Below are 27,074 nucleotides of genomic sequence, written 5' to 3' on the forward strand. Positions count from 1 at the left end.
TTAACTTTTATTTGCATTCATTGTTTCATTCCTTAATTGATTCTTTTTGCTCCCAAAAATTATTCAACCAACTCGACTCTTAAACACGAAAACTATTTTTCTTTAGCAAAGTTGAATTATAAAAATTATAAGATTTCCATTTCAATAGTTCTGAGTATTATATGTTATATAAATTTAAAATTCGTTTATGGAACATTATTTGTCGGTATACATTCAAAGTATGAAAAGCTTGCAAAATTTGGCAAACTGAATTTGTAAATACGAAAACTCCTTTATTTTGCCCCGAGAGCCAATTGAAGTTCTATGACGTCATTCAGTCTCGAGTTCAAAATAACTTTCCCGTTAAGAATAATTATAACATTATATTATTCGTGTAATGGACTTCCAACGTTTCACAGTTAATAACACTGTATATTGTAATTACCATTACTGCAGGACATTGTATCGCTTATACAATAAGACCTAAACAACTCGCTAATAATCCAAATGTTTTCGATTCCACTTTTGCCGAGTTTAATTACCACCATGACTATTTATAATAGTACGGATTGATCTATACGTTTTGAAATTATTTTAATATACTAAAATAGTAAATACCTAATATAATATATACACACGACTTTTGCATAACAATACGGTAAAAAGATCCTCTGATTATAATATTTATAACATGGATAAATTGCATTCATCCCCTATGACAGAAGAAATTGCTTGTTGTATGGCCGAAATTTAGATAATAAGTTATACTTGCATACTGTTGCAATGCTGTGTCCACATAATACTACCAACGAATAGCTTACTTCTATTATATTATTATTATAGCGTGCGTTTTAACGAAAAATGTGGTGGACTACTACTGCGAATTTCTCCATTCGTAAAACGTGTCTAATTAATATCCTGACCATTGTGTGTTCCTACATATAAGTACAATACCACAGCACACGAGGAGTGTCGGTGACGTTATAACACAACATTGTCCCCGCGGGAGTATACAATTATTTAGAGGAGCGACAAAGCTTTAACAAATTATGCACACATTAAAATATTATAATTTTAGTAGAGATGGAATCGGTTGCTCAGGGAATGGGTAAATAAAATAAAACCTCCGTATGACGAAATAAAAAAAGTATAAATTTTTCACCGATGTCTAAACACACTGTCACACTGAATTTTTCACTCGATATAATCCTCACACTCAGTTATATGTCTATTTATCCGCCGTTGAAAAATGTTAAACAATTGTGGAGTAATTAATATATTTAATTTCAATAAATAATAATTAATATCATGCGTATTTAAATAATACAATTTTGAAGTAATTGTGTAATATTGTATTATTGTGTACACGATTAGGTATAAATGTATAACGTATACGTCATGATAAGCCGTAAGGTATATTTAGCATTGAATACATAAGTCAAATGTAAATGTACTTATCAATTAATTTATAAATTTAAAGTGTAACCGCGGGATGACCACAAGTAAACATTGGTAGCTGGCGGAATCGATAGGTCGTTTGAAAACTACCTGTACCTACACCGGCGGAAGCAATGCTACATAAATTACAGAATCAATGGCTCTCAGCAGCCATTTCACCGAGATCCATTAATTAAGAGTCCGTGCATAGGTAGATGCAATTATTTTAACGTGCGCAATCTACATCGTTTCTACGGGGAAAAAATGGAAATCTCCGTGGCCCACCCCGCGATTAAATTATTATAATTGTCTGGTATTTGTAAAAAATAATACTTATCATGCTGTCTATACTAACCTGTCAAATAAAACGAGTCACGTGTCAAAATAGCGTGTCTCCGTGAAATTGTCTGTGTATGACATTATAACAATATTACTAGGTATACGGTTTAATGAGCCGAATTTGATCGTCGACTATTTTGCAATGTTACAGAGCCACCGGAACCGATGGAAACGATAAACTCTTAAAGATTGTGCCCGATTGGACGGAGGAAGCCGCCAACGACGATCACCTGTGGTCCGTGACGTCCCACAACGTGGACTTCTGCTATATCGGCGAATCCGAGTGCTCGGTGAGTTGAAATACGTTGATATAATATTATTATAATAAATGTGGTCTTAGATGTTTCGCATGGACGAATAGTATCTTGTGTATACATGGTTGTAAATATTTGTGCTCGGCGAAATTCTACCTAAACCTAATATTATAATACATCTATCGTAAACGCGTTCGTTATTATTCCGATCAGGGCCGTTTTAAAACCATTTTTATGTCTATTACAATATTATTATGCTGTCCCTTAAAAGTTTTATCACAACGCGTCACACATGGTTGCCTTTGTTTTATGATTTTGTGTGTTATTAAACTACATAACGGATAAACAAAACCCGTAAATAAAAATTATAATTTCCGGTCAACCAAATGGGTAGGTATCCAAAACAAATAACTACGCCTACGCGTAGGTATAAATGTATAATGTATAATAATAATAATAATATGTGGTTACCTATAGACAGAATTAATTTAGTTTTTTCTTTTTTTTTTCTAATTGATTTTTATGGCTTTGACGACAGAGGCCATTAGCTTTATACATTATATTTTATTAGTTTGTGGTAATAATTTGATTACAATAATATAGGGGGGAATTTATGACTTATAACTATTTTGTTTGTATGTCTCTTAAATGTATTTCTCCATGTTGATGCTCCTGAGCAATGACATGACGTTTTCTGGCTGACAGTCGAGTCCGATTATTTCATTTAGTTAATGATATCAGTATATATAATACTATTTCCTACATTATTGTCATAAGAAACTAAGTAGTTTTGAACAAATAATAAAGTTGGTTATTAGATCTAAACCAATGTGTTATTATTAAAACGTATATTTGAATGAAAAAAAAAAATGTTTATAAATATGTGCATATTCGAACACAGTAAAATATCTAAAATATGCGCTTCAATAAATTATCATACTAATGAATATGCAACTAGAATTTTATTTGTTTATAAATACGACTTATTATTTATAACATAGACATTTAAAATAAATTAAAATTGATTGATCAAAGATTGAAAAAGATATTTAAATAATCTCACTCTACATTTTTAAATCAAATAACTTAACATTAAAACACTTACAGAATGATTATAACTTTTAGAAGAAAAAATAGTAATAATATGATAAAATATCTATCATAAATAAACAATGCTATAAATTCTACTATATTGGTCCTTACTGCACAGGTTGTTCCTCAAATATATTTTACATTTTAAAAAATCAACAAATATAATTACAACTACCAACTATATTAAATTATAATTGTATACGAAATTAATATAATTAATTGTATAATGGGTTCAAACTTCAAGTCATACAATTAGCTAAGGCAAAATTAAGTATCTATAGCATAATAAGGACCTATAAATACCCAATACAGTTGCATTCACATGCCTGACATAATTATATTATAATTTTGTATTACTAGTAAACAGTATCTAGTAAAAGTTTTAGTTATAATTCATTATAAGACAATATCATATTATATTATACTATTATTATGAACTATGGTGTATTCTAACGTCGTACCTATAATTAACACATGTAATAACGTAATTTAAAGGTACATAAAAACAATAACTTACAATTATTATAATTTGTAATGTGTCATAAGTCAAAGCAATAAATTACTATACAGTTTAATTTATATTTGTATTTATAAATAATTATGAAGAATTTTCGTCCAACAAAAGTTCATATGTTATGTTCATTACCTAGTAAACAACTTGATCAATATTTTTTAATTTACTGTTGGAAAGCGTGCACTCAAGTTGTATATTTTGTGTTATTTATTGTGAGAATAGAAATAATTTCTCACGCATATATGTACTTGGTCTTTGTAAAAAAAAAAAAATGATATAGGTAGGTAGGTGCGTAATATTTTATGACTAAGAATTTAATCACAAACCATTTATTTAACAAAAAATCACACACGCGACCTTCTTTTACTCCGTTGTGCTTTTGTTTTTTTATGTTTTTTGGTCAATAACGTATGCGAAGTACAAAAATAAAAAAAATATATTGCTTATGTACCTTTCTTCATTTGTACAATTTTATAAAATGTGAAAATCATTATTTCTCATACTTTCATCTTGCCTTTTTTCACATACTTTTTATTATTTTTTTAAAGTTTACTACCAACCCTAGAAAAACTACTACAGAAGAAAATTTACCCAGCTATTAAAGAAAGGATAAATTAATACCAAGAATCAATTTATATTCCGTTAAAATCGTCTGACAGTTCACCAAATACATATAGAATTTCCAACTGAACAGCCATAACTATCCTGCATGAGAGAATATTGCCCTAAACGCTGTGTGCATCTATCGACACTGCACAAACTAATTCAGCCATTTTTGGCATAGTCAACCATGTGGCCCGGTCTAGATATATTGTTTTAAGTATTTCCTTTAATACAGATTTTAGACTATGAAATACTTTCATCTCACTAGGCATAAAATCAATACGAAATCACCTCAAGGGAGTGAAATTTACAATATTACTCATACCTCTGACTTTCCCGAAGTAATCACACAACTCGTACAACTTACGCTCGAAAAAACCTCTATATCATAAACCGATAATAATACTAATACAATATTATTATTATCACGTTATGATAACACGTAAAATAAATGTCTAGGGAAACTAATATAAATGGAAAATCACGATAAACCTTTATTTCAGTTTAAGAAAAATCTGATAACTATTGCTTAACAATGTATATAAACAAAATATGTATTCACAGTAAATAGGAATTATATAAGTGAACATTTTTAGGAGGAACCCAAAAGACTGAACAACGATTTGAAATGGTGATGGTTAACCACGCTTGCTGACATTAAATGAAATTTTCATTAAAATGTTTCAAAGTTTTCGATAACTAATTATTTTTAACGGTTAGAGAAACTATTTATAACATTTTATTGTAAAACCAATTCGACTCCATTACCAATATATTTAAAATGTTTGATTAATTATTTTCATTTTACAATCGCCGTGACACATTTTATATCAGATACTTTCGTAACAATACCTTGGAGTTTTATATACATTTATTTCAATTTTTTACTCTCAGATATGTCTGTGTACTCTGTTTCCCAATGGAAATCAACATGACAATATCGCTGTGCTTGTTAATAGTAAGGAGAAATAATTCAAAACCGAGATAACATAAATATGTCAAACAAAAGTTTACCAAAATCAAAATTAATTTGTCTCATATCAACTAAAATATCTAGCTCTAAATAAAAGCTTTTTCGGTATAACCGCAGCCTTGTACACACTGCGTTGCTATATTATATGCATACACGATATAACTCATGATGCTATTGAATACTTTATCGAGCAAAGTTTTAAAACTAACACGACCCTGGTGGTTTCACCTTTAGGAAAACATGTTCATAATAGATAGCATTAGACGCATGCACCAAAAGAGCATCGTAACCATAAAATATATACATATTTTAGTACAGAAAATTATATAGTATGTAGGTAAGTGACTTACCCATTTGGAGGTACAACTCATCATCGTATTTTATTGTACTCACCTACTCTCTACTCTCATCAAATTCATCTCTAGTTACAATATATAACATATTATGCAAATAAACTGCCAAATATCTACAATGCATTGACAAAAAAACATAATAATTTTCCATCTGCAGGAACTGACTACATTACAATAAATTGTGCGGGAACGATTCATTTTCATTTCTATAATAATATTATACCTATATCTACCTAATATATTATTATCATGTACCTATAGTCCCTTGCTGCTCGTTCTTCAAATTCCATCGGTGGTTTGCTCTTTATGAAATCTATATAATATCATGATCGATAGTCCATTATAATTTTGGGTTATGACTGCAGTCAGTTTTAACTGGAATTTTACTTTATTGATATCCTATAAATTAATGTAATATCCCACAGCCGGTCGCTCCACGTACAACGTCAATGTGGATCGTTGACCTGGGATGTAATTTTATTAACATTCAGTGCAATTAATCTGCACAGTACCTTGTACCCATATTCGCTGCCATAGACTGTTTTTTCGTTCTTCGATAACACGGTTGTACGCATATCCGAACTCTATATTTTCAGTACCCTGCTGCACTCCCTTTATAATATCATATGCGTTTCCCATGATTGCATGTCGGTCGGTTGTTTTTGGTTTCACGAGCAGCAGCTTTTGTCGGAATAGTTTTCAATTGGCGTGCGTCACTATGTAATACCAATATAATACCTACGTTTAAAAAGCTGGTGCCTTTTCTCCGTGAAAAGGGTGTACCCATGTCATAATATGTGACTCGTGCAATTAACTACCACGTAGAATATTGTTCTCCCATTTTCGTTTGACCGTCGTATTTTCAAACAGTACTAGCTTCTGCTAGTGATAAATCGAAATCAAATTAACCCCAAAACACAATATAATATACTTTGCCGATATCCTCGGTTAATGATTGTTTGATCAACGTGCGCGGTATAGACGGTAATGCAGTGACGTATAGAAGGGTGGTATGACGTGTTGATAATGTATCAGTCATTTTTTAGACGTCAAAAAAAACAAGACACGTTTTGATAACCTGTCGTGTACATTTTAACATAAAATAAACTTTTTGAAATTAACATCTGAACTTCGATTCTTACCTTCTTACGCGTCTTCGTTGTTCATATACACATAATATAATATTATTATATATTAATATTATGTAGACGTGGCTTCTAGTTCACTATCAAAGTTTGTTCGACCTGCGGGTCGATGTTAACATATTATCATAATATTTAAGTTTTACCATTTTGGGTTTATAATGTACGAGTATTAAGATTACGTCAAAAGTTGTCTGTAACGCGTATCATACACCAACAATCGGTAATATTAACTACAACAATGTACGTCATGTACAGTGTTTGAAACACACTTAGGATGATATCATATTATATTAGCAGTTTTAATTTTTTGCTTAATTTTCAATCGAATTAAAAAAAAAAAAAAATGAATGAACAAAATACAACGGTGTCAAGTAAACTAATTATTTCATATTATACATTTAAATTAATTTGCGGTGTGGCATAAAAGTGCTGGGCTGTGTTAAATTAATTTTCATCGCCCGATATTTTTTCATGTTATTATAAAATATGTATATTATTATATTATGTTTCAATGTTGAAAATATCCCTCTCAAATAACCATTATATATTTTAGAATAGTGACTGCGTATACATCCCTTTTTGGCGTATCTATTAACATTAATATATTATAACGATGAGTGGTTAATATTGTTACTACCTTCTGTGAATAATTTTCAACATTGTAACTCCATTATGCATGTAGAAAATAATATTATTATTATCGACGTTCCTAAACGTATAAAAAACACCATGTTATTCACACTAAAACTGCTGTGTATTGTAATTACGAATAAAATGATTGCATATTTGCATGAATTTAATCTAAAACTTCAAAATTGATTTTCAATCTAGCAAATGTTTTTGAGGGAAGAATCGAAATATATTTATTATTATACAATATTATAAAATTATTCTGACTAAGAATCTACGTTAAGTGTTTTGAAGTTATCCTCAATAGATTAATGTTATTGTTATGGGCGTATATGGGTCAAGCGGTCACTAATTAAACTGTTTAATGTAGGAATGGTAAAAAAACATTTATATACCAAAGTCCATAACTTATAATGTTAAGCTCATTTCTAATTAATCTCAACATTGCAATATAAGACCAGTAAACAAACTTCGTTCAGAAAAATGTAATAATTATAACATTGATTTTAATTTAATTTACGAGGTTCGTTGTTTATAGTAGTATACGAATATTGATGGCAGCTGTTTGTTGAACATTTTAATTTTCGTTAGTTTTATAAATTACTGTATTTTGAACTTGTGTAAAATAATTAAGAATTATCTTAATGTTAATAATTTTTCTTAGTCATAACCTATTTACATTAACAATATGTTTAATGTTATACTTACTAACAATACAATAATACATTTACTGTCAAATTCCGATAAGACGAATGCAAACGGTAAATAAAAATGTTATATTATTTTCTGACAAAGCAGAGCAAGCTTATACGAAATCAAATCAAACGTTACGGGAGTTGTCGAGTGGTTCTATAATAATATCAATCCCTATCGCTTATAATTTATTAATAAAAAAATGGATTCAATCTAGTTTAAACGAAAACAGAAAGAGGATTTTGTTCTTAATAGTTACAATAAATATATTTTTATTTATGTTTAGGTACATCACTTTAAACTACTATATTATAGTTGAATAAAAATTATCATTTATAGACAAACAATTGCAGAAGGAACATTGATGGAACTCAGTAATATTTTCATCAATTAATTAAAGTATTATAATTTAATATAATTCTTCATAAAAAAAATAATTTATTTAAAATCTTGTAGATATTAACATTTGCCTAATATTATCGTAATATTTGTTTATATCTTATATATTGTTCCCTTTATAGTGTATATTGAACTAATGTAAGTATAGTGATGACTGGTGAAACTATAAACATTATAAGCTATGTAAGTGTGCTTATAATATTTACAACAAATTGATGTGCTGATTAGAAATTATGTTTATGAAAGTCCTTATTGGTTAGAACTTAGAAATTATCCAGTCAAAATGCAAAAAATATAGATATAACGTCAAACGTAAATTTGTATTTTAAAAATTATTTAATTTATAAATACATAATTAATCAATATTTTCCTTGGCAGGATTTATTAACGAATTGGCATTCTTAAAATAAATATTAAAACGTTTTCTGGTGGAACCTTGTGGTTTAGTATTTAAACCTGTGTGTTTAATAATTTATTGTGCGGCAAAACTGTCATTATAATTTTCTTTTATAACATTGTATTTTTATAGAGAAAGAATAGTTATAATACTTTTTCTGTATAGCGTATACAATATAATATACGTCATGTTTATAAACAATAGTACGATGTTGAAAAGAATCGGAAAAAAATGTAAATCGTCACTGTGATAGGAATAACAAAGGTAATGTAGCTATCAAAATAAAATATTTATTATTAAGTTTATTCTAAATCAGTAATATCGTATTTCTATTGAATTTGGTTTCCTATAGTTTGGATTTTAGGTAATTGACAGATATTATATGTATATTCGAATTATAACAACTTAATATGTAATTAATATTTAGTGCCCGAAGCACTATACTGCACATTAAAAAAAAAAATTGTTGCTATTTTTGATGTAATGATATAATAGTTAATTTATTATTTATTGAGATGAGTTTTTGGAGTACAATACAACATGTGACAGGTTTTAAACTAAAAAAAAATATGTTGAGTATTCTAATATTTATTTATATAAAACGTTATTTAATGGGAAATAAGATATAAACGATTTCCATTTGAAATGTATACTGGAAAAGTATGCAATTGTGATAATATTATGTACTTTATAGTTAACTCGTTTGTAATAGCTATATAGAGCAATTATTAATCGATAAAATCCTTTTGAGTATTACGTATTTAATAAAAAACTGTCTAAATATCTGAGATTCGTTGAAAACGAGAAAATATAGTTAAGTGGTTTTGTGCTCTCCGGCACTATTGAAAAAGCAAAAATTATATAGCAAATACACGTACTTATTTCAAACATTGAACCATATGCCTGCAATGTATTTCAGATACAACTCGATAAAAACCTTTTTGCTATACGTTTATTTAAAATGTTTGCACGTGAAATATTAAAATATTAAAGAGGCAACTTATCTTCTATTCAGCTAAAAGTGAACTCAATCGCCCGCCGGATGAATGGTCTGAACATGTGTAACATTATTATTATTCAATTGTTTATTAAGCACCGTCCAAATGAAAACGAGCTTTGCCTATTTAGTATAATATATTATATTTTCAATACGGTTAATTTTCAACTTTTTAACAATCTATGCGTAATGTGTTTTACTGTAACTAAAATTGTAGTAGAAGTTCACGTATTTAAAAAAAATAATAAGCGACTCTTAATGTACACCATAAATAATAAACATTTTTGAAAGGAAGTGTCTAACACTATACATTTTATGGCATATGTAGGTTAACTATACATGTGTGATTCGTGGTTTATATTCGTAGTAAGTCTATAATATATTATTTATTCACGTATTTCCATCAACTCCGATCCGCGTCATCCGTGTAGCAATAATAGACGGTTTACCCTTGAGATTTTGGAATTATTCAATTTCGAAAAAGGTCAATGTAGACATATCATACAATAGGTATTATTAGGAACCAGTGGAGATTATTTGTTCAAAAACTATTTTGCCAAATCCATGAACCATTTTTTAAATTGAAATATATTTTTCTCAATAAAAAGTCTTTAGGTACATAAAATATGTATTAATTCTGTACTTGCTGTTTTGATTGAACGATACTCGTGATATCATGTATACATCATAAGTATTATACAATATATTTTGTTTTGAATGAAACAATTCAGATTTTCAATTATTTTAGACACAAATTCATAAAAATATTTAAGTAATATTATACATACCTTTGTATTATCTGTTCATTTTTTAATTTGGAAAAACAGGATGAAGCTTTTAATTTTTCAGTGCTTTTGTTTTAAAATGTTAATCGCAAAGTTATTATTGATTATAAGTTTTAATAACTTTCGCGATAGAATATTGAGATAATATAGGTATGATGATCATAATAATATTACAGCGTAAACGCATTATTGAACAATACACGAATAATATATATTATTTACGTTTAAGTTTCAATTTTTCAGAAATAAATAAATATAATCGACTCAATCGCAAGATTTATATATTTACTATAACTGATTGGTATAATGTATTTTCCGTTACGATGTACAATGTCAATTAGGCATACCTGTAAATGTATATTTTACTTATTTTGCATTGAATGCCGATAATATAACGACGTAATAAAACTTAAGGTTCTATTTTTCCCTAAATATATTATACTGATATTGGACCATAATAATATAGTCTTTAGGATTCTGGATTTTAAAATGGCTTTCATTGTCTATAGTCTATACGATTAAGCTTATATTGTATCAACACGACGCCAACCGTCTCTAACCGTCGCTATGAAATCCAAGGTCATCACTCTTTCTTTGTAATGTAAATTTGTATTCATCTAAAATCTTACAAATACTTAAAAATATTATCTATGTATGAACACTTTATTATACAATTATTATTATAATATACTATAGAGGCAGCGTGACTTTGTTTGATAAAAAAAATATATCATATTATTAGCGATTGTATTATTCAAAGAAACCATATTCTAACCGATCTTTATCCATATTTTTCATTATATTATTTTACGATTTCGACAACATTTTTAAATCTTTGTTATACCTTTTATTTTGTATTAGTTATGACGCGTCTATCGTCGTGTCTAATCCGTTCATCGTATTATGCGTGATATGTATTTAAACTCTTTTACTCTTTCACTAAAAAAATAATTAATTAATTATAATTTATAAAGCTATAATTTATCATACGAGATCCACACTATAGTAGCAGTTATACAAATCCATAGCATACACAGTTTTTCAAAGTCAATAATATTTTAAGTGGGTATTTTTATTCGTCCAAGTTCACAACGGATTCGATTGCAAATAGTAGTATCATTCGACTTTTATAGATGTTTCGTATATCTATATAAATCGTAACATGGTTATTGGGCACGTGTGAATTCTAATTTCTCTACTCGGTTCGACTAGTATTTATTATGTGAATATTATATGCAGTATAACGTAATATTACATTAGGTTATTAACATTAAGCTTTAAAGTATCATCTAAGAAATTGAAAATATTAACCACGGTAGGTTTTTAAATTATAATTTTTTTAAAACATTTTAAATTTCGTCTCTTTGTAATTTTAACTAAATATAATATATATATATATAGCTGTCATGTATAATATAAACATAATATGTAGTGTTTCTTATTTCATTCAACCAGTGTTGGTTTTAATGCACTTGGTGAGAAACATAAATTTCATATCAAACGAATAAAAAATTATTAAGTGGAAAATGTTTTATGTTCAAATCAATTATTATACAATTTCCTGTTTAATGAATGTATTCCAATCCTTTAACATACAACGTGTAATATATTATTTTAATATAATCAATCTGTCGAAAATTGCTTCCGTACCGAGAAATATATACCTATAATATATTTATATACTGTTGTACACACCCGCGGGAAAAAAGCAAGACCGGAGAGATGGATGTCCGCACACGCAACTCCGACACATCCGCCCTAAATATAAAATGAGTACGATATCGGGTAAACCCAAACGGTATTTACTGCAGGCCGCAAAGGCCGCTTATACCTGCGAACAACCTATATACCCACTTGCAGCCTTTTACAATAATAATATAATCCACCCGATTTTATCCTATACTGATGAATATTTGATCGGACAAATGTCTGGGTGATTATTTTCAACGTAAGAAGACGGCGCTCGCTCCGATGTTCTCCGACGATTTATGTGTTTTTGAACGTTATCTCCATACATATGTATACCTATACATAACTCAATGTAGATACCCTCGTAAAACCATATATTTGTGTACGAAAAAGAAATCAATATTTTCAATATATTATGTTTTATCCCGGTGTTTTTTTTTGTTTTTCTATCTTTATACGCCCTTGCTGTAGCTGTGGCAATAACCTTGATATTTCGAACTTTATAGCTGCAGTATACCGAAGAAAAATATTTAAAGTGTCAAAACACCACGTAATATCGGTTATTGGAACAATAATCAACTATTTGTATGTGGTTAAACATTAAAGTTAACATAACCGTGAACAATCAGATGATACATAGGTGATAATATATTATTGAACATTTTCTTGGTTGCCTTAATACTTCAAGGCTTACAAATAAGTAATAGACTGTTGGTTTAATAATAAACATTTATTGAAATTATAATTTTCATAAAAAACGGCTGATAACATCATCTGTTGCCGTTTTTTTTTTATATTATTAAATGTAAATTATTATATACTACAGGTTTGCATAAGCTAGCTATATTATCACTATAATAACAAAATAAAACTCAGACATTGTGATTTTTTAACCCTGAAATATTATGTGTATTAAACATACAGTATTCCTATGCAAAGGAAGCAGCATTTAAATAATATTCCTAAAGTTTAGATATTTTATCTGCAAAAAAAAATCCAATTTATCTATGTAAAGACGTATTGTAACTAAACATATTCTTAAAATCAGTCTACTCGGTATGCAAAATTACGTTTTTATATTTCAAGTCACAGCTATCATGCACGCGTATTAGTATCCCATAACAACTTACAAATAATACAAGATAGGTATGTCATTTCTATACTTTAATCTGGTTTATACATTTTTTTGTCAGTACAACTTAAATTTCTCAATTTATCCGGCAGTCAGTTGAGTTTGTGAAAAGAAAATTATCTCTTCCATGCGGAAAAATAACACAAACAACTAATACTTAATGGATTCTTTTTGAAAATAACTTTTCCAATCAATCTAACTTTTGAAAGTTTCAAAAGTTGATTTTAAAAGACCAATGGTTATAAATACGCATTTATATTTTATACAAACCGATGTTTGACGTCATTAATGTTTTTTTTATTTCATTTTAATCTGGGAAAAAATTTAAAATTTAAACTAACTTACTTGTTGTACTTACCATATAAAATATTTACCAAGTTTGGTTAGTTCATCTTTACCAAATTATTCAAGGCATTATAATATAATATTATACTGTAACATCCGTTACACCCTAATTATGTATTACACGCTAAATAATATATAGTTGTCCACACTATATAATACAATTAACCATCATAAATTCAACTTACATGCTGTAATCATTGTCCTTATTATACTAATAACTAAAGAAATAAAATATTTTAAAAGTTGAATAGCTACGTCATAGATATAATATTATATTTTATACACATTCGATCCTGTCTTTTCGACTATGTCCAAAATATTACACACGACTGAGGCTGTTATATAGTTCATCATTTATCATAACCCGAGTAAACTTAAAGATATAATTATTAACAACCATATTCCAATGTACAGTAAATTAGGTACTTATTAAAATATTAGATAATGTTAGAGTAAAAAACCAAACTCTTCAAACCAGCTACCGAATAATATGATCCTTAGACCAAAATTAATAAAAATCTTTCCTAACGGATATCTAATATCGTAATATTATAATATTATTATGTCCACATTGCAATACGCATATGACTTTGCTTTTCGTATAATTTTGATGTAACTTTGCATTTTAATTTTGGCACCCTATATAACCCTTGTAATAAAATAATTATGATAATCGTTTAAACTTTACATACATCACTTTATTCTAACTACATTGTATGGCTTTATTATATACCAACATATGATTTATCTTCTAAAATAATAAAAAAAAATCGTAAATAATTATTACGTTGTTCAAGTTTGGCACTTTTATAACTTCCTTAATATGGACTTTAAAAATATTTTTAATCATCCGATTGGTGATGGCTGATAATATAGTTACAACAATAATAAGTATTAGGTACACAAGCCAAATGTATATCTACGGTATCTTGTAAAGTTCGATTGTGTAAAATGTATACAGTCATGATATAAATTATGAAATGTCTAAACTTATAAATTCCTATACTTTTTCTTTTAACTCAAATTTTTTATCCCGTCTTCCATCTCGCACTGATAAATATAATAATATATAGGTTATTCATTTAAGACCAATAACGATTGAACTTGTTGGGATGAAATACTAATAATAACAATAAGTGCAGGTGGTGATAATAATTAATTTTGGTTTATGAGTTGTGTTATTATATAGCTAAAGTTACGAGTGCTCAATATTTTTTTCTTGACCATTGAACTATTCGAGTGTATTTGATACCGACGCCTGTTATTAGATTTATTGACTGTCCGTAATATAATGACTTCAGACTTATCACAAAACAATAGTGGTGTGTCACCATTATCAAATGCTTACTGTAAATATTTGATGACTTTATTTTTATTCTAGTCTTGTCATTTGCTATCAATATTATTCGAAACAAGTAGAGTATCATTATTAAAATACAATGCAATATACTGTCAAATAATTTCTGCCAATATTAAATAAAATATAAAGATTATAAAATATGCAATAAGTAATAAATGCATACTAAAATGATTTAAAATGACAAAAGTGTTGTTCTTGAAAAATTGTATATTTTTTCGTGCATTACCTAAATAGGTATTATATCTATTTTTCAAAAATATTGTAAAATAACAATCGTTACAGTTCTGGTTCGAATATTGTGTAGTTAAATCACCAGGAACAATATAATAGTACCCGCGACTAAGTCCGGTGTTTTCGAATTACACACATTATAATATAATATAGCCATATAATATATTATAGGTATATAATATTATCATGCATGTTACACTATTGTCCATTATCCAGATACAACGCTAGCATAATTATTATTATCCGTTCTAAAACACGTACGTCGTCCTAGTTGTTGAGCTTATTTCGAAAACTATATTATTATATAAAATAAATCAATATAATATTACGTTTAGAATGGATACCTACAGCGAGAGTGGCGTAACTGATACTACTTGAGCTCTACACCCCCCATTGTTTTAATGAATTGTAGATTGTTGTAATAATAATATGTATTGATTATTATAAAATAAAAATAAAAAAACAATAAGGGTTCAGATGCAACCTTAATATGACGTAAATAATTTATTACGTTCATTTTGTGTTTGATATGGAAACGCGAACACGCAGCTTTTAAATTTCAATGTTCGTTTCTAATCGAGCAGCAATAACAATAAAAACGTAATCTCATTATGAAATTCTCGATTGTACAATCACCTGTTCGTTTCAGGACTATTATGTTGGGTGGTTACTTTCGTAGAATTGCGGTGAGTGTTATATTTTTAAATGCCCCCCCCCCCACGTATGTTCGATGTCCACACCGTTGTATACTTGTTATTATTATTTACCCTTTTCTGGTAGTAATAATGGTCCTGGAAAAAAAATCGTGCTAAAAAGGGTTCGTATGAGAATTTTGTTTTAAACGAGTTTTAATCGAATTTATAATACTGACTGTCCTAAAAACCAATACGTTATTCGTACCCTTTTCACACGTGGCCTTTTTTTCATCATATTATTTAGCATCATATTTACTGAACAAGTCTAGGTACATATAGAGATTGATGACTTAAAACAAAACAACGAAAAAAAATCGGAACAAAATCTACCTTCCCCGGCAATGTTTCCAGAAAATATAATTTAATTTTACCCTCCATTTTGTTTGTGGACATATTCAATATTTTATGCGTTCATTATTTTTAATAAACTTGATGATATATTGGATAAGAGTACCAGTACCTAGAAAATAAAGTTTAACTTTTAGGCAAATTGCAAAAACGGTAATAATGAAAACTATTGGTAATCAATCATAAATTAGTTTTAATTTTATATAAGTTACAAATATTGCAAATATAAACAAGACATTATTCTATAAACTACATACCTAACTAATCAAGACAATATGTATATTTAATATTATGTAAAATACATTTAAAATGTACGCAATTAAACAGTCTTGTAAAGTACCTACTTGAATACAATTAGCTGAGTAATAGTGATCAAATACTTTTTAGGTAGGTTACTACTCAAAGTATTTGTATTTTTATTTTATAGTATCTATATCAATACTTCAATACTTCAAAAAATATCTTTTACAATAATTTATATTATATTATAATATACAACTATTATACAAGTTGTAATTAATGACATAGCGATGGCAATCATCTAATTAAAAAGCAAAAAATAACTAACGATATTTGTTTTTATTTCTTGCTATATAATAAAAGTCGCAAGAAACGTTTTTATAAAATTAGAGAAAATCTAAAATGTAAATAGTTTTATTTATAGAACGTATATGTTATAACCACTATACGATACACAATATTAAAAAGCTACTCAATAAACAGAGATTAAGTATGGATTGTAAACTTTTCCGTGCTCATATTAAAGGAAGACAGTGGTTTAATATTACTATAACTATAAATAATGAAAAAAAAACTATTCCTAGCACAGAGGTCTGTGACAAAATCGTTGTTGCAAAGATCTCTTCAAAAATTGTTCGACCGTTATAAGTTATTTTTCGCACGGTTATATAGTGAAGATATTGAGAAAATCGAAAATTCCGTTTTAAGTGACAACTAGACTTGATTTCTAATCCATGTATATATACGAAGCTGCTTAAAACTTTTGGAAAACTTCTTATTCCCGAGTTGTAGTCTCTAAACTATTAACGTAAAAAAATATATATCACTGTATAAAACCAATAAATTCGTGGATGAACTCGGAATATAACAAACATAATACTATTTTATCGATTGTTAGTACCTGGAAACTGATTTCCTATACCTAGGTATTTTAAATATTTATTAAAAAAAATTGGATATATCGATAAGTAAAATTTTCTGGCATTTGAATGTTAATCAAAAATGTTGAAATTGCAATTATCGTATAAATACAATTTGATCAATTATGCCTATTAATAGTATTCTATAAATTAACGAGACATTGCTTACTCTTTTTATTTGCAAAATTACATATTTTTAGTATTTTGTAAACACTTGGAACTTTATAACATTTAAAACATATCCGATTGTTATTTTTTTTGTACATGTCTTGTCATTGTCAATGCATATTTTTAACAAACATATTTTAAAAAATGCATGTGGTTTCAAAACTTTTAAGTAGTATTCTTGGTTAGTATGTATGCGGGTGAAATATATTAATTTGTAAAATGAAATATTTTAATATAATGTGAGATTGTAAGCATTATTAAAATATATTTATTTAGGAAGAGTGTAATAACAATAAAAATGTAAAATATCATTTTAAAATATTGATAGGCTTTGGACTTAAAATAATGTGTCTAGAGTGTACTTGATAAGTATTGTCATTGATTATAAATACTAGTATTTATAATCAATGGTATTATCATATGAATAAAAAAACATAATATTATTATGTTAAGAAATTAAACAAAACTCGTTTGATTGTTTATGTTGATGTTGATGGAATTAAATTGAACAACATGATTTTCATATCTGAAAGTAAAGAAATTTGAATATAAGCGCAATTGGTATACTAACCGTAAAATATAAGGAGCAAAATTGGTACACTGACCCTAAACAAAAACTTTGTTTTAGGCGCAATATTGAACGATGCCCGTATTTACACATCCAGTCAAATGGTTCAAACCAACATCTCTGTATAGTGACCTTAGTAAAACCTAAAAACTATAAATTTATTTTAACCACAGCTTCGCAAAAATCAACTTATTTTATTTTACCAACGCATAAAATGCGTTCAGTTCATACTTATAGGCTGTAGTTAATATATTTAATTATTTAAAATCACAAAGAAATTCATTTTTCAAAATTATGCACTACATACTTTAAATGTAAATCTAAAATGCAGTGTATAGAAATGTTTTCAATTATTATTTAAAATAATATACAACTGTTCAATATTTATTATTGATTTTTAAACAATAAGTAAACTGAATATAATTTTAACACAATACCTTATAAATTTTTTCGATAGATCAATATTGAGCTGATTTTTTAAATTCGTGTGTACAAACTAAGTCTACAAGCAGTATTTCATGAATTATTTATTTTAAAAATCATAAAAAAAATACTTTACATTGAAGTTAGGTCGATTTAAAAAAAAAAAGATAAAATCAAAACAATAACAATATACATTTTATAATGTATGGAAATATTTGTTTACAGCCTCGACTAATAATTAATCATCATATCTATTGCATTTTATTTTCATTTTGTTCATTGGCTGTTTCTGCCGTCTTCGCCGGCTCATCTTCATCAAAATTATTTAAAAGAACAGAGAACTGCTATTTAACAATAGCAACAGAAAACATTTCAATAATCATCGTGGACATTTTATGCATTCTTTATTTTCTGACAAAATACAGCTATAACCTAGGTAGGTATTACAGTTTCATCAGTATCAATAATATACATTGTTCATCGTTTATTTATTATAATTTTTAAAATTCTAATGATAATTCGACTTTAGTCAGATTATTTACTCAATCGAACGATTAGCAGCTGCTCCACATGTTTCATCCTGCAGCATCACTCCTACGAAAAAAAATGACTTTATGTATATTGTTATAATATAAACGGTAATAATAATATTGTATTACACCATTACATTTTACGGTCATCTAATTCAATTTTTTGTTATTTAATTTATAAACAATTGTAACGTCTGCTCGGCATTCCACATAATAGTATATTATTATGTATACGGTAAAAATAAAAGTATAAAATATTACGAGCCGGCGTTACGCACGAAATTTCGTCCGAACGTATAAATTATTATATTGTTAGGCGCTTAATACGAAACTGAACTGCGCTGGGGCGGCGTACGAAAGAACAGGGGAAATATTCTTTACGATACACAAAACTCGAGTAAACCAAACGTTGATTGTTTCGGTTTGAATTTATTATGACTATATTACCGCGGGTTCCATTGTCGTGCGCGTCGTAGATGCGGTAAATTGTATGGGTTTGGGCGACGATTGACGGCGTATTTAATACAATGAGCGCACGTTGTTATAAAAAAAATAATTATTATAATATAACAATAATAAGGTTCGTTCGGTGTTTTTGAAAGGCCGAAATGCGATGCGCAAATAGTCCACGGCCGCAACCCTGCGACGATGACAACCCTTATACGATTATACCTGCAGTATAATGTCCACAGAAACAATAAAGCCGCATTTGATTATAGGTCGTGTATAGATAGTTGCCGTGAAATGTATACAATATTATAATACAACCTATTATGATATAAAATATTGTAATACACCCGCGTGACGTATAATTGTAAATCAGTCATCCAAGTCACCACCAAATAGGTAATACTTACCGCATACCGAACGTATCTCCACACCAGAACATACTCCAATATTCCCGAATGAATACCAGAAATATGCTACACAATCATCCTCAGTCACCCTCAAACGTCTACAATTCCATCACTACAGCAGTGCCGCCTAACTACTATTGAAAATCTGTAAAAACCAATCGAAAAATAAACCATTTATTTAAGTACAACAAAATTGTAATATTGTGAAATAAGTAAATTCAACATTTATTTTACAACCAATATGATCATATAGCCTATGTTGCCAAGGGTTAATAAATAATAAAAAAAAAATTGATAAACTCTACGAAAAACCGACAATGTTGAATAGAACTATGACTATAATATTATGTTTGTGTATGAAATAGTATAGGTTTGGATGACGATTGCCGCGTGCGCCATAATACAGAGGAGAGCGCGTCGTTAAAAAACAATAATAACAACAATAAGGTTCGCTCTGTGTTTTTCGCCGACCGATTTGTGATGCGAAAATAGTCACGATCGCAACTCCGACGACAACAACCACTCTGTATACGCACGTAATTTGCATAATGCACTGAACAAAATACATATTATATGGAATGCGTGTATTCATCAAAATATGATCCTGATAGGAAGTCACCATATTATGCATTCCGAGTCAAGGGAAACATGATGAAATGTTGTGTTATCTACGAAATTTGTTATCATAATTAATATTGAATATCAAATCGGAATGTATTTACGGTGGCTCGCGTATAGGCCATTGTTAGTTCATAATATAATATGATATATACCTAATTATACATGATACGCATTCCATGTAAATACATTGTTCAGTGGTATATAATGTCCACAGAGATGATAAATCTACGCGTGTATTTGATACAATGAAACCGCTAAACACCGGTCACTCTCGGTCACTGAAATGTTATCCGCTATTCAGAGGATTCAGTTTGTACTCAGTTTGTTCCCAAAACCACGTCCGCTATTTGGAGGTATCCGTTAGTGGAGGTTTCATTCATATGTATATGTACCTACCATAGCCATCTGTACAGTACACCTATATTAGGATATTATAATATACCAAAGTTCCGTATAATTTTAAATCCCTGTCAAATCGGATAAACGTTACGAAAAACCAACAACGTAGAATAGGAATTTCGCACGTTGTATTTTCACCGCATGCTATATTATTATTATAAGTGCCCTGCGAATGCGATAGCAGGAGGGCAATCGTAATTCGTAACATATCGTTTTTCAGAGATAACGTCATGTTATTGAAAATTACCATGTCAAAGTCTGGTCCAAAAATAAACGACCTTGCGACGTAAAAAACTATCCGAGTCCATAAAGTATCTAGCAGCACTGCTGTTGAACAACATATTTTGTACGTTCTCGTTTATCCCCATTAGTTATTTATGTTGGGTGTATAAATATATAATTGAATACACCAATAAAAATAAAGGGTTTAAATCAAACTTGTTTGTTCGCAATATCCGAAATCCTATTGTTGTTGAGTACTTGAGTTGGATTTTACTTTTAGTCCCGTTTCAACCCATTCCGTAATATTATAGTCAACTTTGAAAGTGGGCATGGCTATCACTCCGCGATGGGTATATCTCGCAGACACCAGAACAATGAGGGCTGCTCGGGTACGGCCTTCATTCGAGTACATTTTTCTTCGTTCTAAAAATAAACTCGTTCCAACATAGGTACCGTTCTTATTTTTCCAAACAGTATTCACATATGGTAATAAATGTATACATCTCAAATCCGACTACAATATAGTGGCACATATTATATTATAACCACTGCAGATGTTTCTATTTAAGGTAAAATCCAATGTATCATTTGATATACCTATACTATTATATTATATTGTTATGAATTTTAATATTAAAGTATAATAGGTAGTATTAGTGATTTAATTTTTATGATTCTGTGAATGGTTATTACTTATTAATTTATCATCGTTGTGTCACAGTAGCCGTGTATGCACATTAATATAATAATATAATAATGAATTTTCCGAGTGAATTGTATGTAATATTATATTTTACGTCGCTATAGTTATAATATTATATTATAGCGTGTTGCATAAAATAGCATCATCATTATTTAGCTTTTGGAGATAATGACGTTATATCTTTATTTTTACTTACCACATGACTTATATAATAGTGTTGATATTAACAGTCCCATTTTATTATATTTAACTCAATAATGTATTTTATTATGATTTAAACCTTAATTTCATAACACGTGGTACGGAAAAAAAACTTTTATTGTATTATTGTATTAAATTATTAAATTAAATAGATTTATCTCTGACGAATTATACAAGATTTGTATGGAATTAAAAGCTCGGAATTTTTATTCACGTTTATAAAAATTAAATCTGTCATGATGTGATGATTATTGAAACAAACTGGTTATATTTGGTGTACACTGAAATGAATAATAATTGGAATTCTATATTATTATAAAGTTATATACATGTTTTGTTGTTATTTTTTTTCATGTTTGGAAACCTACCTAGTTACCCAAAGTTAGTAGAAGTAGTAAGAAATTGTACCATATTCGTACTACAAGAAAAAAATCAGATAATCGTTTTTCACACGATTTGTTATCAATGTACCTACTTACTTGAATTTGAATTACGGTGACATTACTGCGTGCTGATGCTAAACTGCAGGAAATTGCTTTCTGATTGCAGTGATGATTTATATCTGCTTTCGAGTGCATAATAACACAATACAACACTGTCTTACGCACCTGAGTTACATATAACTTGAGTAGATATATTTAAAATTTCTATATCTGGTTTTGGTATTCGTCGTCGATGTTACTTAAACATCGGTGTACGTTTTTATGACTTTTATAATATTATATACTGGTTGGGCCACCATGATGAATGGTATTTTATGCTTTACATTGACATTTCAACCCAGAAAATAAACTGTACTTCAAAATAAATGATACAACGTTTGCTATTTTATTGTAGACATCGTTTATATACTATACCTAGCTGTTGCTTAATTATTCACACAAAGTACAAAGACAGTTGGATTCTACTGTTCCGACGAAAGTAATGAGTGATGTTTATAAATATCGCTGTTCTATCATTATTATTTTTTTTAATTGAATGAATTGCCTAATGGTATACTATGATGGAAGCAGTAAAAAAGGAAATTTGAGTATCATTCGTTTTTATTACAAAGCATGGTGATGGTGATTATCATAATCACGGTGATGGTGTAAGAATTCAAGGTAAATATTTTATTTGAGAGATTGTTTTTAATAAGGTGGGGATTTCCCCTTCAACCCCCCGATCCTTGATGTACTATTTGTATCAGAAGTGTAACTTTAAAGAACGAGCTTAAAAATTTAAATTAGTAAATATTATAGTAAAACGTTATAGTAAATCTAAAATATTGAATTTCAATTTATATTACTTTATATTACAATTTACAGTGCCTATCGTAAATATCACAATTTATTAATCCCATTAATTATTTTTGTTTTTTTTGTAAAACTGTTTTTTTTTTCATATAGTTTTCCAATTCCACATACAAATAATAATTAGTAAATTAAATTACAACAACTGGCTAAGCAACAAATTCAATTATTTATTGCAGTACAGGTTTAATCTATACGTTTAAATGTATAAAACGTAATATTTTGATCTAATAATCCTATTCTTCAAAACCATATTATACAGGTAGTGTGCTGATTTTTTTTTATTTACACACAGCCCAACCATATTTCCAAAGCACGCTATAATATAATATCTGTACAATATAACATTTTTTTATGGTTATTGTGTGTGTAAAAATCCGATTGCGTGTCAACTGTAAAAAACGGAATAACCATTATTATACTATTCACACGTACCTAATCTGAATTTAAATTTTACTGAACAGACACACATAACCTACCAGGTACCTGCTACCGGATGTGTATTAACCATAGGGGAATGTGGAGTTCACTAGGGTCTAGGCACTTAACCCCCTCCCTATTGTCAACCTGCAAACATTTTATATTAATACGTAAACATTTTAAAATATACAATACCCACGTTTTTTTGAAAAGTTAATATTTTAATGTAAGCATTATATATTATAAAAATATATACCCAAGTATTTTGATAGTAAATTGTAATACGATATGTTTTTATTTTATAAAAGTGTAATACTATTGAATAGAAGTTTTTAATGTAAGGAAAATATTACTTACCCACAGTTATATATTCCTAAGTACGGCTCTGTAAGTGCACGACAAAGAACAAAATATAATTCATACACAATACACTATATTATTATTATTGTAGGAGAAATGAGACAACTGATTTTAATATACCTCTCCAATTTTATACGACTCCTGGTTTTATCTATCAGTATTATTATACAATACGTTTGTAGATTAAAAATAAAAATATGGAAAGAATTGAATAAATATACGTGTCACGTAGACAAACACACACCATGATAAATTGTGGGTACTGTGTCTTATATACCCAAACATTATATCGGTATGATGTGGAGTGTACACTGTACGCGTATTCGTAATGGAGAAAAAAATATGGTTTTGGTAAAAAAAAAAATATGGTGACGTAAATGATGGATCTGAAACAAAAAGTAAAAATCGAAAACAATATTATATACTGCGAGTCAAACACAAATAACAGTCGGTGAACCCCATGATCAATTGTTCTATTTATTTTCTAATGTTCGTTCATGAAAACAAAAGTCAACGAAAGACTGCTGTTCGTTGGCAGTTGATAAAAAATAATAATTTGAAGAAGTTATTGTTACAGTATTCTACAGCAATATATATATTATGTATATTTTATATTTTCATATGATGGCCATATATTATAATATGTTTTATTGTTTTTCAAATAAATATTACGTCTTAATGACTAAAGCAGTAAAATAATAAAAACGCATAAAATACAATAATGCATAAATTATGATTTTATATGAAATCTACATGACGTAAGTACAATAAAGTATTTATTTTTTTGTAACATAACTCCTCAGTTTTTGTCCGTGTATTGCTTGGACGACGAATGACATAATATTTACCTACCGGAAATATAATGCAAAACATAAGACTCATCACTCAGTGATTGTGTATAGATATATATTTTTATGGAATTATAGCACGTAACTCACATTTTAATATATAAGTACATCGTCAACTTTTGTTTTTATAATTTTATTTTGGTGTACCACGAAAAATATGAGACATTTTATTCTCCGTTACAATATAGTTGTATATAACCTCTATTATTTGTAGTTCGTACACCGTAGTTTTCGACAACGGTTTCGGTGTCGAATCAATATATATATATATAGGTATCCGCAGTAAAATTCACGTTATGTCTGTGTCAAAAACACAATAATATTTCTACAATCGTAAGTCGTGACCTCCGTGTTTGAGTGTGACGACGCGTTTAAAAGTCGGACTTTAGACTTTAGAGAAAACCGTCACCGTAAAGCACTCTCTCCCACTCACCCCCTCCAGAGTGGTTATGCGCAATGACACGCGTGCGACCGTTCTCGCAGTTGGATAAAAGTGACCGCATAATAATATTATATGATTTATAACTATACCTTATCTATAACTTACTGTATCGCTGTATTTGAACAATGAACACGATATTATGTTTAGGTCAGCGGAGGCGGACCCGTGGCACGTATAGGTCCGATTTTAATAGCACGGGTATATTATATTATTATTTTTTTTATCGCTATTCGTATAAAAAGAAAAAAATTTATTTCAATCAGTTTTTTTTCTACTTTTTACGTCTATTACAGTGTAAACAGTACCTACCTAGTATATTGTATAGGTTCAAATTTCGGGATTTCTTTTATGTCTATTCGATCGTCGGTGAAATTGTATTTTAAAAATACACCACGCACCAAAGCCAAATGTTGACGTTTGAATATATAAAAAAAAATGGTTTTCCGCACCTGTAAAGGCACCTCGTAAAGGCCTAATGATAAACGGCAGATACAGAGTTCCGGAAACAATAATAATATTACCAATATTATATTACATATGTACCTACACTCACTCATAAACGGTAAGTTCCATTGCCCGTGATTATATCTTGTCGTTTCCGGTGAAATGTATGCGTATTATACCTCTATTTTAAACAATCCTTAAATATGCATAACATTGTGCACTCTAAAAATTTTTGAAACCGTCGAGTCATGAGAATAATGTATGACTTACCTAGCAATAAATCTACTAAGCTGGAAAAAAATATGCAAACGCAACAAAGTTCGAGCCCTGTTCATGAGTATTTGTTGCCGTTTAGGGGGTTTATATATACAGCAACGGTCGATTATAGATGACTATGAACCTTTAAAATATTTATATTATCAATATTATTGACGAGGTGGTAAACAACTCAAAAATTAACGCACTTGTTACGTGTACGTGGAAATAATATTATTTAGCGGCTGGTAAGTGGTAACGCACACTTGATCGATGTGTGGAAAATAATAACAATTATGCTTAAATATTAAAACAACAGCAAACTAGATGTAAAAGTTCATGACGCACGGCAACGTTGTCACAATAAATAATTTCCGAAATTGAGACATTAAAACGAACGTAGTTCGTATACTTCGTATAATATTATGTATTTGGCGTATATACTGCAGTACTTAAGTATTATAGTGGTAAATAATCTTTTCATCACACGCTTATAATAAAAACATTTATTTTTTCTTTTCATTTTTTAAAACACCTTCCAATTTATATTCAAATATACTGCAGGAGAATACTGCCCTCCTAGTGGAACAAGCAGTATCTCCAATAATTGAATTGTTGGGAAAATCAGTTTTTCGATTTCTTTGTTTTTCACCATAAAATCATTATTTTTACCCACTTTTTTTAAAAATTAATTATTAGTGATAGGCATCCTTAATTTTTTGAATATTTTTTTTTGTACTTAGATCATTATTTTTGTTTTTTTTTTCATTC

The 27,074-nt window shown here is 28.7% G+C and overlaps 1 protein-coding gene and 1 long non-coding RNA gene across 3 annotated transcripts in view; one reads left to right on the forward strand and one right to left on the reverse strand.

Annotated features, from left to right (window-relative positions):
- The window catches only part of LOC115034312 (eye-specific diacylglycerol kinase-like), a 148,872-nt gene that overhangs the window by 67,239 nt on the left and 54,559 nt on the right, over positions 1-27,074 (forward strand). For both annotated transcript variants that reach the window (XM_029490885.1, XM_029490886.1), the window contains exon 4: positions 1,907-2,045. In XM_029490885.1, the coding sequence (XP_029346745.1) occupies positions 1,907-2,045 (139 nt within the window). The remainder of the gene's footprint in view (positions 1-1,906; positions 2,046-27,074) is intronic.
- LOC115034314 lies at positions 16,052-23,548 on the reverse strand. Its single transcript, XR_003839677.1, has 2 exons — positions 20,097-23,548; positions 16,052-19,303 (listed from the first exon to the last, which is right to left on the reverse strand). It is a non-coding gene; the product is annotated as an uncharacterized LOC115034314 (long non-coding RNA).

This window comes from Acyrthosiphon pisum, chromosome A2 (assembly GCF_005508785.2).
Source record: "Acyrthosiphon pisum isolate AL4f chromosome A2, pea_aphid_22Mar2018_4r6ur, whole genome shotgun sequence".
In the NCBI taxonomy this organism is placed as follows: domain Eukaryota; kingdom Metazoa; phylum Arthropoda; class Insecta; order Hemiptera; family Aphididae; genus Acyrthosiphon; species Acyrthosiphon pisum.